Genomic DNA, 17,500 nt, shown 5'->3' with positions numbered 1-17,500 from the left:
GATGGAGAAGTACAAGCAGGCACAGGAGTCGGCCACATGGGAATCCCGCAACCCGCACGTATGACTTACTGCAACTGCGCACACACACCAGCGTGACCAGCGAGAGAGAGAGCTGCAGAGGACTGCTGGACACAAGAACTTTTTGTAATGAATTACACAAAGGGAAAGGGATGACCCACTCCCATCCTCACACACACACACACACACACACACACACACACACACACACACACACACACACACACACTCCCATCCTCACACACTCCCATCCTCACACACACACACACACACACCTTCCCATCCTCACACACACACACACACACACACACACTCCCATCCTCACACACACACACACACACACACACACACACACACACACACACACACACACACTCCCATCTCACACACACACACACACACACACACACACACACACACACACACACACCTCCCATCCACACACACACACACACACTCCCATCCTCACACACACACACACACACACACACACACACACACACACACACTCCCATCCTCACACACACACACACACACACACACACCTCCCATCCTCCACACACACACACACACACACACACACACACTCCCACATCCTCACACACACACACACACACACACACACACACACACACTCCCATCCTCACACACACACACACACACACACACACACACACCTCCCATCCTCACACACACACACACACACACACACACACACTCATCCTCACACACACACACACACACACACACACACACACACACACACACACACACACACACACACACACACACACACACACACTCCCATCCTCACACACACACACACACACTCCATCCTCACACACACACACACACACACACACACACACACACACACACACACACACACTCCCATCCTCACACACACACACACACACACACACACACACACACACACACACACAGATATATGCACACACACACACAATAATAATATCAATATCATCATCATCATCATCATCATCATCAATAATATCATCAATAATAAGATATATGTACCACACAAACACACTTGTGGACCGATGGTCTGTTTGATGATGCTGTTATTAAACTGGATGTGTTTGTGACTGAAGTTGGGCGGCAGCTGTCCATGGACGAGGGTGTCATTCCCCATGGAGTCTTACAGGCCTGTGAGCTCTGTGAGAGTTCTGGACACTAGATTTCATTATATTTAAGTTATTTGACCACACAGGGATGTGTGCTAGCCGATGGACACTTAGAGAAAACCATGTCTCCGTATAATCAAAACACTATCACATACACACACACACACACGCACTCCTGAACAAATGAACTATTTAACTTTTTTTTGTCTTTTTTGACATGCTACCAGCATGTGTTTAGAGCGTTCCTTCTCTGCACCCCATCTACTTTTCCTTGTTTCTGTAACTTGTCCGTAGTCTGTCTCTGTGAGTCCACGTCTCAGCTCAGTGGACATGAGGTCCACAGTGCGGAGGTCGTCCGCTGAGAGGGCCGTGTGATGCCAATCCCGTTGGGTCAGCTGGTCAGCGTGATGATGATGGGGATTAGAGTCTTCTAAGGAAGAGGGCACCCACCCTCAACTGTTAAAGGCAAAACTGGAAAAAATGATATCCACTTTAAGGTCATTAAATCCGATTAAGTCTTTCGGCCACTATGAACACAGTGAAATTTATGTACAGTATCAGACTACAGTAATCCAGCTATTATACCAGCCATCTTGCCATTCTGAACTCTTTTTATGTGTACTGACCCTAAAGCCAATAGGCTGGATATGAAGTAGTCTGCTGTTTGTAGTTCATTCAGGTGATTAACTAAATGTAGTTATCTAAAACAATCATTACTAAATGGCATATAGGAAACCACAACCTTATTATTTAATGATGTTTCTGTAATTATTCTACACAGTCAGTAGTAGTAGGAATAGTAGGTGTCAGTTTCATTTTGTCTAGGTTTCCAAAACAGGTAAATTAAAGGTAGGTCTGTGATTCTACTTGAATGCGCTGTTTGTTCCTCACAGTGCTCTAGCTGCGTTCTTTGTTTGCACTCTGTGTTTGTACGCATTCCTGGCTCAGCTCAGAGAAAAGACACGTAGCTCCAATCCAGCCGTACACAATTCTAGCCAATCAGCACAGGAGCTCAGAAGGTAAGATGCAGTTTGATTGGCTCTTGAGTTCAAATGTCCAACAACCTTTTGCCAGAATTAATTACTGTGCCTTCAACACTGCCTTCAGATATTTGATACTAAAATCTCACCAAAAATAGTCATGTCATGGTCATGTTCCTGTACCTTCTACACATATGTTGTCAGGAAGAACCTTAATAAAAAGATGCTGCAGCTTTCCTGTTGCAATCCTAATGATTTATGCTTTATGGCTTGAAGTTGTGAAGTAGTTCCATAGATGTGCAGCTTTTTTTTTCTGATTTCACAACTGCATACAATGTACCATACCTACAGCATTTGTAATCAATAAATGTACTTTTAACACCTGCCTTTTTTTGTTGACCGCTGGGATGTCTCTGTACCACTGGGTTGAAAAGAAGAAAAGTGTTTGACACGTCCTGCATGATCAATACCACGGATACTATTAGAAGGTAAGGGTTCTTTGCCTGCACTTCACAGGGATTGTGTGAAAAGCTTCAGTTCTGGGAATGAGTTCAGCAAGTGAAGAACTCTAATTTATGAGGAAAAAATAAGAACACCAGGAGTGTTCCCACATTGCCAGTTATTTCATCCATGTGTGTGTGTGTGTGTATGTGTGCGCACGCATGTGTGTCTCTCTGTGTGTCTATGTGTGTGTGTGTGATTGTGTCTGTTTGTGTTTGTGTGGGTATGTGTAAGAGGATGAGGATGAACGATTCAGAGGATGTTTGTGAGTGTGTGTGTGTGTGTGGGTGCATGGCATGTGTGCATGTGAGCTTGAGGACTATTAGTGACAGCTGCAGTAAACAAACAGGACGTAGACTAAGATGTTAGTGATGTCAATGCTGGACACCTACAGTATGTCACACTTCCTGTTTTGGGAAACTGGAGGATACATTGGCCCAGATCGCTCCCTGCCCTCGGCTCCTTCCTGCAATAACCTGGACTTATTTACACACAGCTACACACACAGCGCTTTAGCACAGCCAGTGATTGAACAGGCACTGTTTCAGCAGTGCGGGTCTGTAAAAACCCAAAGTCCAGTGCAATTAACGGCATGCTTACTCATGTACCTACCTGCACTCATGGGCACACTGTGTCTTTGTTACTCTGTCTGACCAACTTAGCGGTCCTATTCTCACTCTGTCCCACTCCAACACACGTCTCCTGGCTGCTGATTACCCTGTGCGCTCCTCTGCATGTTCTTCTTGGCTTATCATGAGGGACAGAGAGAAGGAGAGATGATTGGTTTTGGCTGGTGGCGCAAACCTATATTATTGTGTCAACAATCTTTAACCAGCAGGACAATTATGTCTAATGACTCGCATTAATCATGTGTACTAGCGAAGCTGAGAGTTCTTACACAAACATACATGTAGGCTACAGACTCTCTCTCTCACACTCTCTCTCTCTCTCCCTCAAATTCAAAGTTGCTTTATTAGCATGACTGTATGGGAACAGTGGTGCCAAAGCTATTGTTACATACAACATAACATACAAGAACATAAGACCATAAGACAAAAAACAAAAACAAAAAATATATAAGGAGAGGTGGGTACATCAGTGTGGGTAGGACATAAAAGATCTATAATTAACAGCAGTAAAGAACAAGAGTAATAATAGTGTGATGTGTGTGTGTGTGTGTGTGTGTGTGTGTGTGTGTGTGTGTGTGTGCATGTGTGTCTCTCTCTCTCTCTAGAAAAAGACACAGACACAGACATAACATACATTTCATCAGGAATAAAAGAAAACGTGTTGTTCTTCAGTGTGGCGACCATTCATTAAGATACTCTCTCCATAGGTTTGTGTGGGAAGTGGTATTCATTTAAATTGGTATTCATGCCTGAAAAAATCTCTTACTTACGAAACACATTATCTGTACCCATATTCAATGTACAAAAAAATGAGTAAAATATTGGTCAGAGTAGAAGATAGTTGGACAAGAAGATTAGATATGAGCGCCATCTTGTGGTCATTCTCCATTCGTCCCCATCAGACTTCCATTCATTGCTCATGGCCATACCACACTGAGCTCACCCACTCTCATCTGATCTTAGAAGATGAGTAGTGTTGGCCCTGGTTAGTTAGTACTGGGATGGGAGACAAGTTTTTTATTTTTTTTATTTCTAAAAAAAAATGTTGCTTGCTGGAAGACAAGTTGAGGTTAATGAAGATTCAAGAAAGACAGCCTCAGGCTTTTATTGCTTATAGCTGTGTGTGCGCACAGACACACACACACACACACACACACACACACACGCACACTGTAGGAGCCATTAATTACATTCTCGTGATTAAGTTGATTTAATGACCCCTGCTGGTGACATGACCTCAGAGAGGCCTTGGCACATAAGGAGTTAAATTGCACACCTGTGCCAATTAGTGGCATATAGGTAGAGAAAGGAGGAATCCTTGGGTAGTTGGTTTTGGAACTCGATGTTGGAACGCCAGCAGGCATATGGTCTTCAATTGTATTTGTTACTTGTCAGTTTATTTAGTTTATTTATAGAGACCTAACAAAACACTGGAATAAACAGACCAACAAACTATTGAAACCCCTGAGGCGTCCGAAGTGACTTACTGGAAGGCACTACAGCGTTGAAAACCTTCTGCTATTGGAAAGTTGAAACTGCATCGGAATATTTGGAAGTTACCTGCGTTTGGGAAGTTTGATTCTGGATTTTACTCTTTATAGGATACTTAGAAGATTGTGAGCTGCATTCCCTAAAGTTTGTGGATTATACACGTTTCCCGCTGGAAGGATTTGAGGATTTAACCTTTATCTTTGGACGTTTGTGAGTAAAACGCTGAATTGAGTGGGCCGCTGAGCTCATACAATGACTTAACGTGAGCCGCCGTGCTTACACCACAAACTGAATGGGCCTTTTCACTTGCGTTTGTCTTCTCGTTGATGTGTTGACTTTGAAATATTGTCGATCTTTTGTGTGTTGAACTTTTGAGTTAATCTTTGAAAAATGTCCGCCGACGAAGAGCCTGTAGAGCAGGATTTGTCCGATGAAAAAGAACTGTTTAAGTTAATTGCAACACGTAGGGGGAAGCTTGGTGTTTTAACACGCAAACGAAATGAAATCAATAGTCTTATTGAAGCCGGACAGGACAAAGAAACTGTTAGGAAACAAATTAACTTGTTTGATGGATTTTTCTCTGAGTTTATTAGTTTACAAGCAACTGTACAACAATTAACTAAAGATGCATATGAAAAGGAGGCCGATAACTTAGACTGGTACCAACCCAAATATAACCTGTTCAAAAGCTTCTTAGAAGGTGTCATAAAATGGCTCGAGGTTGATCAAGATGATGACAAAGAAGAGGATCAGGACGATATTGTTAAGCCTCAAGATAGCGCATCTCAAACAGCGCACAGTGTCACGCATAGCTGCAAAGCAACAAGTGCTCTCAGTTGCGCGTCACGAGAATCTTTCGCTCATCTAAAGGCCGAAGCAGAATGTGCGGCTATTAGAGCAAAGGCGCAGGCTTTGGATGACAATTGACCTTGATCTCGAAGAAGCAAATATCCTCGCAAAATTAAAAGCACGAAGAGAAAAAATGGTCATAGATTCCGAACTTGCTGCTGCAGAGGCAAAGGTTAGAATATTCAGAGAAGCTGAAGACCAACGTTCAGTGTCGGGCGTATACAAATACGGTACACCAACGGAATATAACACCCCTGCAACAGTACAAAGACCAGTGAGATCGCAGAGAGAAGGATCAGCTCCTCGAACTGGACCTAGGCAAACTGTAGGTGCACAACAAAATGCAAATTTGAGCGTCTCCGTGCCAATAGGAAGCCAGATTCACCCAAATGGCAATGATACAAGCGTCACTGATCTATTAAAAAGACAAACTCAAATCACTGAGATGTTAGTGAAACAACAAACACTCTCTCTTCTGCCAGATAGAGAAATTCCCATATTCGATGGTGATGCTCTTCAATATAGGACTTTCATCAAAGCATTTGAGCAATGTGTTGAGAATAAAACTACAAATATGGATGACAGGCTATACTACTTACAACAGTATACAAGGGACCAACCCAGAAGCCTTGTCAGTAGCTTTATGCATATGGATCCCACTGTCGCATTATAAAGGAAGCTAAAAAGCAGCTAGAATACAGTTTTGGGAACAGCTATAAAATAGCATCTGCTTACATGAATAAAGCCTTGAACTGGCCAACCATCAAACCAGAAGATGGCAATGGGCTGCGATCTTATGCTCTCTTTTTACGTAGCTGCTACAATACAATGCAAGACATTGATGGATTAAAAGAGCTTGAAAGTTCCACCAACTTAAGACTCATTGTGTCTAAACTTCCATTTAGGCTGCGAGATAGATGGCGAGCAAATGTGTGTAGCATGCAAGATAACAAACACAGAGCAACATTCAAGGACTTGATAGACTTTATTGAAAGACAGTCTAGAGCAATGCTAGATCCGATATTTGGTGACATCATCAACCCAACGGAGAGCAAAGTAGTGTCAAGATCTAAACCACAAAAAACCTTCACCAAACCTAGTGGGAGGAGCAGCTTTGCCACTACAGTTGCTCAGGCACCTGAAATAAAAAGGAACGAGCCACAATATGGACACAAACTGAACAAACGAGTCCCAATATGGACACAAACTGAATACAAATAAGTGTGCTCTTGAAAAGCCTTGCTTATTCTGTGGAAGAAATCACACATTTGGAAATTGTGAAAAGTTTAAGTCCAAACCAAACAGTGAGAAAATAGAATTCCTGAAAGTAAATGGGATGTGCTTTGGTTGTCTAACAAAGGGACACGTTAGCAAAACCTGCAAAAACAGAATGAAATGTGAAACATGTTCTCTGTCTCACCCAACCATCCTTCACATTCACACTGGCAAAGAAAAAAGATGGAATTAAAGATGACTGCGTAAGCAACTGGAAACAAACCACTGAGTAGTGCTATGGTATCTGTAAATGATCCAATCCAGGCGCCAGTAAATCGAAACAATGCACTCTTGCTATCGTCCCAGTGAAAGTAAAAGTCTCAAATTCAGACAGTCATAAATACTCATGCATTTCTGGATCCCGGTAGCTCAGCTACATTTTGCACAGACTCATTGAAAAGAAAGTTAAATATCTCTGGTAAAAACACCACAATACTCTTGTGCACAATGGGACAGGAGAAAAATGTCCACAGCAGTATAGTCTCTGGTCTTGAAGTCAGCAATATGGAAGGCCTGCTGTACCATGAACTCCCAGAGGTCTACACTCAAACGAAATTACCAGTTTCAAAAGCGACACATACCAACACAAGAATCAATAGACAAATGGAAATACTTCACGTGAGGTGAAAATTCCACAATTGGGCTGACATTGAGTTGTTAATAGGCACAAATGCTGCAAATCTTATGGAGCCTTGGAAGGTGATAAACAGTAGAGGTAATGGGCCATATGCTGTTCGAACACCCTTAGGATGGGTCATCAATGGGCTCATGCAAGAAACATGTCAAATGCAAGGAAGTCACTCATGTACCGTAGTTAATCGCATATCTGTAGCAGATTTGAATGACTTGTTGATTTAAACAGTATCATCAGGATTTTCCAGAACTGGCAGCTGAGGAGAAATCAGAGATGTCAGTTGAAGACAAACAGTTCATGTCTGTGATGGAAAGTTCAAAGGAACTAAGAAATGGTCATTATTACTTACCGTTACCCTTTAAAGAAAATTGCGTAATGATGCCAAACAACTACCAACAGGCACAGCAGCGTGTTTGTCTCTGAAAAGAAAAATTTGAAAAGAATGAACAAATCATAAAGAATATACTGCATTTCTAGAAGGAATGCTTGAAAAGGCCACACAGAAGCGGTGCCTTTTGATGAACTAGAAACCCAAAGTGGGAAGGTGTGGTACATTCCCATCCACGGAGTGCACCACCATCAAAGAAGGGCTCCCTGAGAGTTGTATTGATTGTTCCGCATCCTTCCAGGGAACATCCTTGAACAGCAAATTGATACAAGGTCCAAATCTCACCAGTAACCTGATAGGCGTCCTGTTGCGCTTCCGCCAGGAGCCAATTGCCCTTATGGCAGGCGTGGAAAGCATGTTTCACCAGGTGAGAGTTATGGAGAACCATGTGGACTTGTCGTTTTCTATGGTGGCCAAATGGTGACTCAGGTCAACCATTGAAAAGAACACAGAATGACAGTGCACTTATTCGGGGCAACATCTTAGCCAAGTTGTGCAAGTTTAAGCCCTCAAACAAACTGCGAAGATTTCAAAGATCTCTTTTGCATGAAACAGTGGAAACAATTAAGCAAGATTTTTATGTGGATTGCTTGAAATCGGTGGCCACTGAAGCTGATGCTGTGGCGTTGTGCAAAAGAGCTTGAAAGAGCTTGCTCAATGGGGAGGCTTTCGTTTGCACAAATGGATAAGTAACAGCAGAACTGTCCTAATGTCCATCCCACAAGCAGCCAGAGCAAAGGAGGTCAAAGACCTCGACTTGGAATCCAGCGTTCTTCCTACAGAAAGAACTCTTGGCATACAGTGGCACATAGAAAGAGACAAACTCACTTTTGCAGGGAGCCTGAAACAGCAGCCATGTACTCGAAGGGGAATACTGTCCATCATATCCTCGGTATACGATCCTCTTGGCTTCATCTCTCCATTCGTCCTTACTGCTAAGAACATTCTGCAAGATCTTTGCAAGCAGAATTATGCCTGGGACAAAGACCTACCAGACCACTACACGCAGCTGTGGTATGAATGGATGGCAGGTCTAAGTTGCATTGGAGAGCTCAGTGTCAACAGATGTTTCAAGCCAAAGAACTTTAGTGATGCGTCTGAAAGTGGTTATGGTTGTGTCACGTACGTTCGTCTCTCAAATTCAGGACATGAAGTGCACACCTCATTTCTAATGGGGAAATCACGAGTTGCACCATTGAAACAAACTACAATGCCAAGAATGGAACTCACTGCAGCAGTGCTTGCAGTACGAATGGATAGACTGATCAAAGCAGAGTTACAACTTGCTCTTGAGAACTCCATTTTCTGGACAGATAGTACGTCAACATTGAAGTACATTCAGAATGAGAACAAAGATTTAAAACATTTGTGGCCAATAGAGTGAAGCATAATCAGAGAAATGACCAAGGTAAAACAATGGAGATACATAAACACTAAACAAAATCCAGCTGATTGTGCGTCTCGTGGTCTCAAGGCCAGTGCTCTTCTGAATTCGAAAGTTTGGCTGAATGGTCCAGAATTTCTCAAATGTCAGGAATCTGAATGGACAAATTCTGACATTACCATACAAACACATGAAAGAAAAAAAGATGATGATGATGTGGAAGTGAAGAAGGATGTTCTTAGCATGAACTTAATTGTAAAAGGAAGAACAAAATCCTACTCACACATTCATACACCATCACTCAAATTGGAACAATCTAACCAGAGCAGTAGCATGGCTACTTAAGCTAAAAAGACCTACTCTTGCAACTAAGTCAGAAAAGAAAGGAAATACTTACCAACATGAGTATTAAGAACTCAAATGCAGAGAAACAATGTCTGATGGAAAGAAAAATGCAAACAGTTAAAAAATGCATGAATGTACAGCAGATTACTTTAGAAGATGTCAAAAGAGCAGAAAATGCAATTATGCGGCTTTACTCAAATGGAGGCATTTCCAGAAGAAATCAAAACCTGCAAAAGGAAAAAACGCTCATGTCAGTCGTCAGAGCCACATTAAGTAAGCTTGTCCTATTCTGCAAGATGGATTACTTCGTACAGGAGGGAGATTAAGCAGAATGGCTATGCCAGAGGACTGAAAACATCCTGTGGTTCTTCAAAACCACCATGTGCCCAAACTTGTGTTAAAAACACATCCATGAACAACTAGGCCACTGTGGAAGGAACCATATGTTGGCCAAACTGCGACAGCAGTACTGGATTCAGCAGCAAATTCCCTTGCTAGAAAGATACGGTCTGAGTGTGTGTTCTGCAGGCCTACATTCAAACTTAGGAGAACAAAAGATGGCCGACTTGCCAAAGAAAGAATAACACCAGATTTACCACCATTTACCTTTGTTGGAGCAGACTTCTTTGGTCCAATTACAGTAAAAAGAGGGCGCAGTGAAGTGAAGCGATATGGTGTCATTTTTACATGTTTCACAACTTCGGCGATACATTTGGAAATAGCCAATTCACTTGACACTGATTCATGTATCAACGCAATCCGCCAGATTCATAAGCAGACGAGGGCAAGTCACGGCAAATAAGATCTGACAATGGCACCAATCTGACTTCAGCTGACCGTGAGTTAAAGAATGCCATGAAGAAGTGGAACCAAAGCAACAAACTCCAAGTTGCTCTGCAACAAAAAGGCATAAAATGGACTTACAACCCACCTGCCGCTTCACACTTTGGAGGAGTATGGGAGAGGTTAATAAAACAGGTCAAACAAACACTTTTATCACTGACAAAGGATCAGATATTAGATGGTGAATCCCTTCACACTTTCATCTGTGAGGTAGAAGCCATAATGAATAGTAAGCCCACTTACCACAAATTCAGATAGTCCAAATGACCTCGAACCTCTAGCGCCCAACCACCTTTTACTTCTCAAAGGGCAACCCACATTACCGCCTGGCTTATTTCAGAAATCAGATGTGTATAGTAAGCGCAAAATGGAAGCAAATACAATACTTAGCTGATATATTTTGGAAAAGATGGGTTAGAGTATCTTCCAAACCTACAAGAAAGACAAAAATGGTTTAAAAAGAAAAGAAACTACGCAAATGGTGACATTGTGTTAATTGCAGACCCTACTGCCCCTAGGGGATCTTGGATGTTGGGGAGTTATTGACACAAAGAAAGATTCAAAGGGAATTGTTCGTAGTTTGACTTTAAAAACAAAGACAAGTGTTATAGACAGACCGATCACAAAGGTTTGCTTATTGTTGGAAAATGACATGTAGATATGAATGTCCAATGTATATGTAATGTTTACTTTACCTTGTAGGAACTAACATGTATACTGATCTTTACACGCGCACCATGGACTATCTGAGCAAGAAATGTCTTGCAATGTACACACATGCGCACATTCATACAAATACACACATACACACTGAAATGGACTTTTGAATGCACAATGCCTCTCCTCTTCCTTTTAAGTTATGCACTGAACAAGAAGGACTCTTAAAAAAAAAAAAAGGAAAAAAAAGGGGGCTATTGCATTGATGGACTTTAATTTAATTCCATGTGATATGGTCTTGAATGAATTGTGATGTATGGCTCCACGTGTTTACTGTGTATATTGTGATGTATGGCTCCACGTGTTTACTGTGTATATTGTGATGTATGGCTCCACGTGTTTACTGTGTATATTGTGATGTATGGCTCCATGTGTTTAGTTTAGTTTGTTATTGTACCTATTTAGCCGGTAGCAATAAGAGGGCCGGTGTGTAGGAGCCATTAATTACATTCTCGTGATTAAGTTGATTTAATGACCCCTGCTGGTGACCTGACCTTGTGGCCTTGGAAGGCCTTGGCACATAAGGAGTTAAATTGCACACCTGTGCCAATTAGTGGCATATAGGTAGAGAAAGGAGGAATCCTTGGGTAGTTGGTTTTGGAACTCGATGTTGGAACGCCAGCAGGCATATGGTCTTCATTTGTATTTGTTACTTGTCAGTTTATTTAGTTTATTTATAGAGACGAACGAAACGAAATACTGGAATAAACGAACGAACAAACTATTGAAACACCTGAGGCGTCCGAAGTGACTTACTGGAAGGCACTATACACACACACACACACACACAGTAAGGTAAGGTAAGGGATAAAGATAGGGATGGGGGGGTCTCTCTGTCTCCCTTTTTCTCTCCCATAGAGGGAAGAAAAAGAACATGGCCACCATGAGTGAGAGGTTGTGTGTGGACCAGCATATGGATGTTGGTGTTTTAATAAAGTTTAAAGTTGTGTGTGTTTAAAGTTGAGCTGTGCACACTCCTTCTCTACGCTCTTCAGCTCCAACTCATCACCACTGTGTGTGTGTGTGTAGTGTTGGGAAGTAACGGAATGCATGAAACAGGATTACATATTCAAAATACAAAGACAAGGCTTTTCAAACTCAAATTCTAATATTTTTAAAACAAATCATATCTCTTAGGTGGCTCGTTTCTTTTCCCTTTTCTGTTTATATTGATAGAATTCATGAAAAACCTCTCAGCGAATGTAACATTAGTTTTGCTGTAGGCCAATGGGGTCTGTCCAGCCAGCATGTTTTAGTCCAGTATGAGTATTTTGCAAAAAGGGCAAATAAGTCCCATTGTGTTAGCTGTGTATATCTTTAAATCCTCCGGGTTGGTCTGTTGTAAAGACACAGCTGTGTGTCGTCATCATCATCATCATCATCATCATCATTGTCCATGGACATTTTCCAGCCGGTTAGATTCAACCAAGTGGACCAATATGGAATATTATTTTATTATTTGTTAATTTTGTTTGTTTGTTTGTCTTATATGTCTTGGTGTCATGGGTACGCTGGCGATAACGCCGCCCCGTCCGGCATCTTTTGCCTTGTGGGTCATTTGTTGTTTTGTAAATTTGTTTGTCATGTAAAAGTGTATAAAAGTTCACTTATTCATCATTTCATTTTATATGTAAACAGCCTTTTGAAGGAAATTAATCGATTGCATGTATGGCTCGTAGAGATCGTAGACATCCATAAACTTAGGCAGACAAATGCATAATAGAATGATAGAAATAGAATGATTGATGATTAATATATAAATGTGTATTTATTCATAGTTAATAGTCAATGTTTTTCAAATAATCTGTATAAAATATATATTTAGAACTAAAATAAAAATTAGAAATGAGCCTCCTTCATTTCAAACATTTAGTAAGGCAAGTCAATCTCTCATCTACATTTGCCTTGACCATAGGGTACTGGGCAATAGGAAATGATTGTAGTGTTGGGAAGTACCTGAGGAGCAACATCAGCGATGGCCTAGTGTTTCTTGAAGCACCAGCACTTTCCGGAACTCCTGCTCAGGGCAGTGTCACCCAGGTGTTTACTCTGTATTATAAAACACAACACATTATGGAAATGCCCAAGAGATTCTGAGACTTTACAGTTCAAGTTTATTTATATAGCTATTAACATACACAGTGGTCATTCAGGGTTCTTTAGACTTCTCCATACAATTTATTATAGTATCAATTCACTGTTGAGTGATGTTATCAGTGCTCTAGGAAAGCAAGCAATCATGTGTCACCACCAGTGTAGCTGGCTGGCTCCTGAGCTGGTTCATGAGCTTCGGTCTGCTGACGGCCATAGAGATCAGAGCAGACAGCAGCAGGGCCTCCTCTCTCTCCCACTCGGTTCTCTCCAGAACACGCTCCTCTCCAGAACACGCTCCTCTCTCTCTGCCCCCTCTCTCCCCCACTCGGCTCTCTCCAGAACACGCTCCCTCTCCAGAACACGCTCCTCTCTCTCTCCCGCTCGGCTCTCTCCAGAACACGCTCCCTCTCCAGAACACGCTCCCTCTCCAGAACACGCTCCCTCTCCAGAGCCCTCAGCTCCATAGCGTGCTCCTCTCTTTGTTCCTGCAGGAGCTTCTGCAGATCTCTACGGTTCTGCTCGAGAACAGTGAGATATTCCTCCAGCTCCTTCAGGTCAGAGGCCTTCAGCTCCACCTCAGGGTCATCTCTCAGGCTCTCTCTGATCTTGTGAGGGGCCTGCTCATCCAAGAGTTTGGAGTGAAGCTGGGGTCCCGCCTCATATCCACCATCTTCTGCATGGTTGATTGTGTGATATCCAGAAGTCCACTTCGAACGTAACTGGCTATGTGGCGGGAATCCCCACCGCTCGATGGTGTTTTATGCCCCCAACGTCGTCTTCCAGGCAGCGCTGCCACCGCTGACTTAAAGGCACCTAATCCTAAAGCTAACCCCAACCCTAACCCTAACCTTAACCTATGCCTAACCCTAGTACCTTCCAAGCAGCGCTGCCTTGACGACAACGTTGGGGGCATAAAACATCAAGAAACAATCCCCACCACCGCCTACGCCATCACTTTCACTCGACAAAAATGATGTCGCTCTTGAAAACGATCTCGGTATTCATGTTTTGTTATTTTGTCCGAAGGTAGGGCCTACCTTTCAATCAGAAAATGGTCGTAAATAAGTATATTTGATTAATTCCAAGTAGAAAATTGCGGAAATTGCTCAGAAATTATGGAATGTTTGCTGTGTTCTGTGCAAGGACGTCATCTTGATCTAGAACATTTAGCAGTGACTTTACATACAACCGGAACATTCAAATTGAAACAAAGTAACACGCCAGGTAAAGCGACTAAACAGCTAATTGATTGTAGGTACACTCAACATAACCTGATAAAACAGGTTGCCAATTTCACTATCTCAAATTCAAGAACTGTGATGACGATGAGTAGGCTGTGGGTCATTGCATTCACGTTCAAGACTTTGGAAATGACCTGAATGCATAAAACGAGACCAGAAATATGCATGCACGGAAGCTGTGTAGGCTACTGCCCTGCAAAGCCAAGTGCAGTTGTAGGGCAGTGTAGCTTAGCCTAGTAGGCTAGTTACATTTAACAAAAAAGCTCTGTGTAGTAGGCTATGCTAGCCTAAGTTGCTACACAACAAAGTTAAGTAATTCAATATTCATTGCAGATTGTTATGAACACTAGCTTGTGCCTTTTACATTCTTCAAGGGAGTATTGCTCCCCCTTTCAAGTCACACTTCTCCTTCAGTTTAGTGAGGAAGTTAATCTCAAATTTTGCAGGCGGATTTAAATTCGGGCTGGCTCAGGCTACTCGGCCTCCTCATAATAGCAGTCCTGCACAACAGGCTTTGGTTGGTGCAGAAACACCCTCCGATGCCATGTTCATTTTTAAAGGGTCAGTCGATATACAGCCCACTCGGTGGTGTCCTTGTCAACAACTGAGCTAATTGAGTTTGCCAAGCCAGCCTTTGTGGATTACAGTAAATGTCAAAATTATGATTTTTTTTCTTGGATGGCCTATTCCCTGGAAACCAATTCATTGATAAAGACAGAGAGAGAGCGAGAAAGAGAGAGATGTAGCCATTGCTCTAAAAATCACTTCAGGTAAAAGGGCCTATGAAATTATTGATTGATTACTGAAATCCTTTGAGTAATCCAACAAAATAGCATATTTTACAAAATACATTTGGCAGGTATTCTGTAATCTGTAGTGGATTACATTTTTAAAGTAATCTGCCCAACACTGCGTGTTGTGCGCAGGGTGCGTGTGTTATGCGTGTAATATGCGTGTGTGCGTGTGTAATGTGTGTATGCGTGTGTGCGTGTGTACGTGTGTATGCGGTGTACGCGGTAATGCGTGTGTACATCCCATGAGGGCAATGAGCAGGGCAGGAGTGAAGTGAATTCAAGCAGGAGGCACTGTATTGAGGGGTCTTGCAGTGTCTGTGGGAGAACAGCAGGGGGCAGAGTGTTGACTGTGTATCCACCAGGGCAAGTAGGAGTCGGACGGTTAGCATCCCATCTTGCCATCCCATCTTAAAAATGTCTTCTGACAAGTGCTCACTTTTGGCACCATTTTCACAAACAAGCCAGTTAGGTGCCACATTTACGATGGCCATAAATTATGACTGACTGATCCCCAGAAGGAAATTGCCAGCTCATGTCACCAATCTGCATCGACCATATGTGACCTTCATTGTTTCCATCTGTAACGTGGCACGTAATTGGTCAACTCTAAATGGTGCCAGAAATGAGCCCTGTAAAAATATCATTTTGAAAATGATGGTTGTCGTTAATTTCACTTTCAGACTTTTTGACTGAGGTACAGTAGCTAGCCTAGCATGGGCCATTGAAATGAATGGGGGTGGTACTTCCTCTCTCTCTCCAGTTCTGTATTACATTACATTACATTTAGCAGACACTTCTTGACCAAAGTAAAAAATATGTTGTTCTTTAAAACGATATATACTGTATATAATATCTCCATGATCCACACACATATGGCCATCTCACTGTCTTCCCACTAATCTGCTGAGGGGAAGCAGTGCGGGTAGTGACTCTGGTGACTGGGAAGGTAGACTACCCAAAGTGCCCTACACAGCATAAATGAACAGTGTGTGGATTAGTGCTGAGTATTACTATTCAGCCATTAAGCTGAAGCTCTTATCCAAAGTGACTTACACAGAACTGTTCACAGGGACAGTCTCTCTGGAGTAACTGGGGGTGTGTGCTTTGCCCATGAGGGGCATAACAGTGGTAGCCATGGTATGGAACCCATAACTCTCTGGCATTACACTGTTGTGTTACAGCTAACCAAGTCAAAAATATTGTAAAGTCTATGGGTAAATGAATTGTGTTGTGAGAATAAATGTGTGTGCGTTCAAAAAGGGTGCATGACATAAATGTTAGAGGGGCAAAATGTGAGGACAGGAGGTTAGCAGTTGTTTTTATAGCCAGGTAGGCCTATAGCTGGTAATCAGTTAACCTCCAGCTGTGGCCTGCTTGGTTCTGGCATCATCTGAAGGGGCACAGGGGGTCGTAACACAAGTCCAGACCTACCACAGACAGAGGGGGGCCAAAGTGTTCATTATAAATCATGCTGTTATCTGTCCAGTACTTTTGCCTGAACAAAACAAAATAGTTTTGAGAGACTAACTCAGTTTGAGGTGATTGACACAGAATAGCAATGGCCATCTTCCATCGATTCCCAGTCGATTCCAAAAAAAATCCTCTGCCAACTACAAATGACAACAATTGCTGTAAATGACAAATGTTGTAAACAAACTTTGTGTATGGCCAACAATAGAGTGGACGGTGAACTTCAAAACTGGCCTACAGTGTATAGCAAGAATGTGGGGATCACTCGTACACAGGGGGCTGACATCTCAGATCTTAGTGAGAAAATCTGTTGATAAGAAGCAGACAAAATGTACAAGTGTTGCACAACTACACTTAGGATTGGTAAGTAACATGATATTTTATTGAGTTAATCAGAGTCTGATATATTAATCCACCAACAGCTGGAGAAGACATACAGTGTTCCACTTCACCTTTGGCATTTCCCTTCTAACAAGTCTACAGAATGATTCCTCTCTTCACACACACACACAAACACACACACACACACACACACACACACACACACACACACACACACACACACACACACACACACACAAGTATATATATGCTTGCACATGCTCATTCTCATGTTAACAACGGAGATGCATCACAAACCACAGAATGAATAGAGTCGTTGGCTGGCGTTTACAGAAGACAGGAACAGAGAAATGTGCTGTC

The 17,500-nt window shown here is 42.3% G+C and overlaps 1 protein-coding gene across 1 annotated transcript in view; it reads left to right on the top strand.

Annotated features, from left to right (window-relative positions):
- sema3bl (sema domain, immunoglobulin domain (Ig), short basic domain, secreted, (semaphorin) 3bl) overlaps window positions 1-1,538 on the top strand; it is a 34,596-nt gene extending 33,058 nt beyond the window's left edge. Inside the window, 2 exon segments of the mRNA XM_048241211.1 lie at window positions 1-58; window positions 1,458-1,538. The exon segment at window positions 1-58 is cut by the window's left edge and continues 340 nt beyond it. Coding sequence (XP_048097168.1) covers window positions 1-58; window positions 1,458-1,538 — 139 coding nt within the window.
- Window positions 1,539-17,500: the final 15,962 nt, after the last annotated feature.

Source organism: Alosa alosa, chromosome 4 (genome assembly GCF_017589495.1).
Source record: "Alosa alosa isolate M-15738 ecotype Scorff River chromosome 4, AALO_Geno_1.1, whole genome shotgun sequence".
In the NCBI taxonomy this organism is placed as follows: domain Eukaryota; kingdom Metazoa; phylum Chordata; class Actinopteri; order Clupeiformes; family Clupeidae; genus Alosa; species Alosa alosa.
This window is presented reverse-complemented; position numbering and strand designations above follow the sequence as displayed.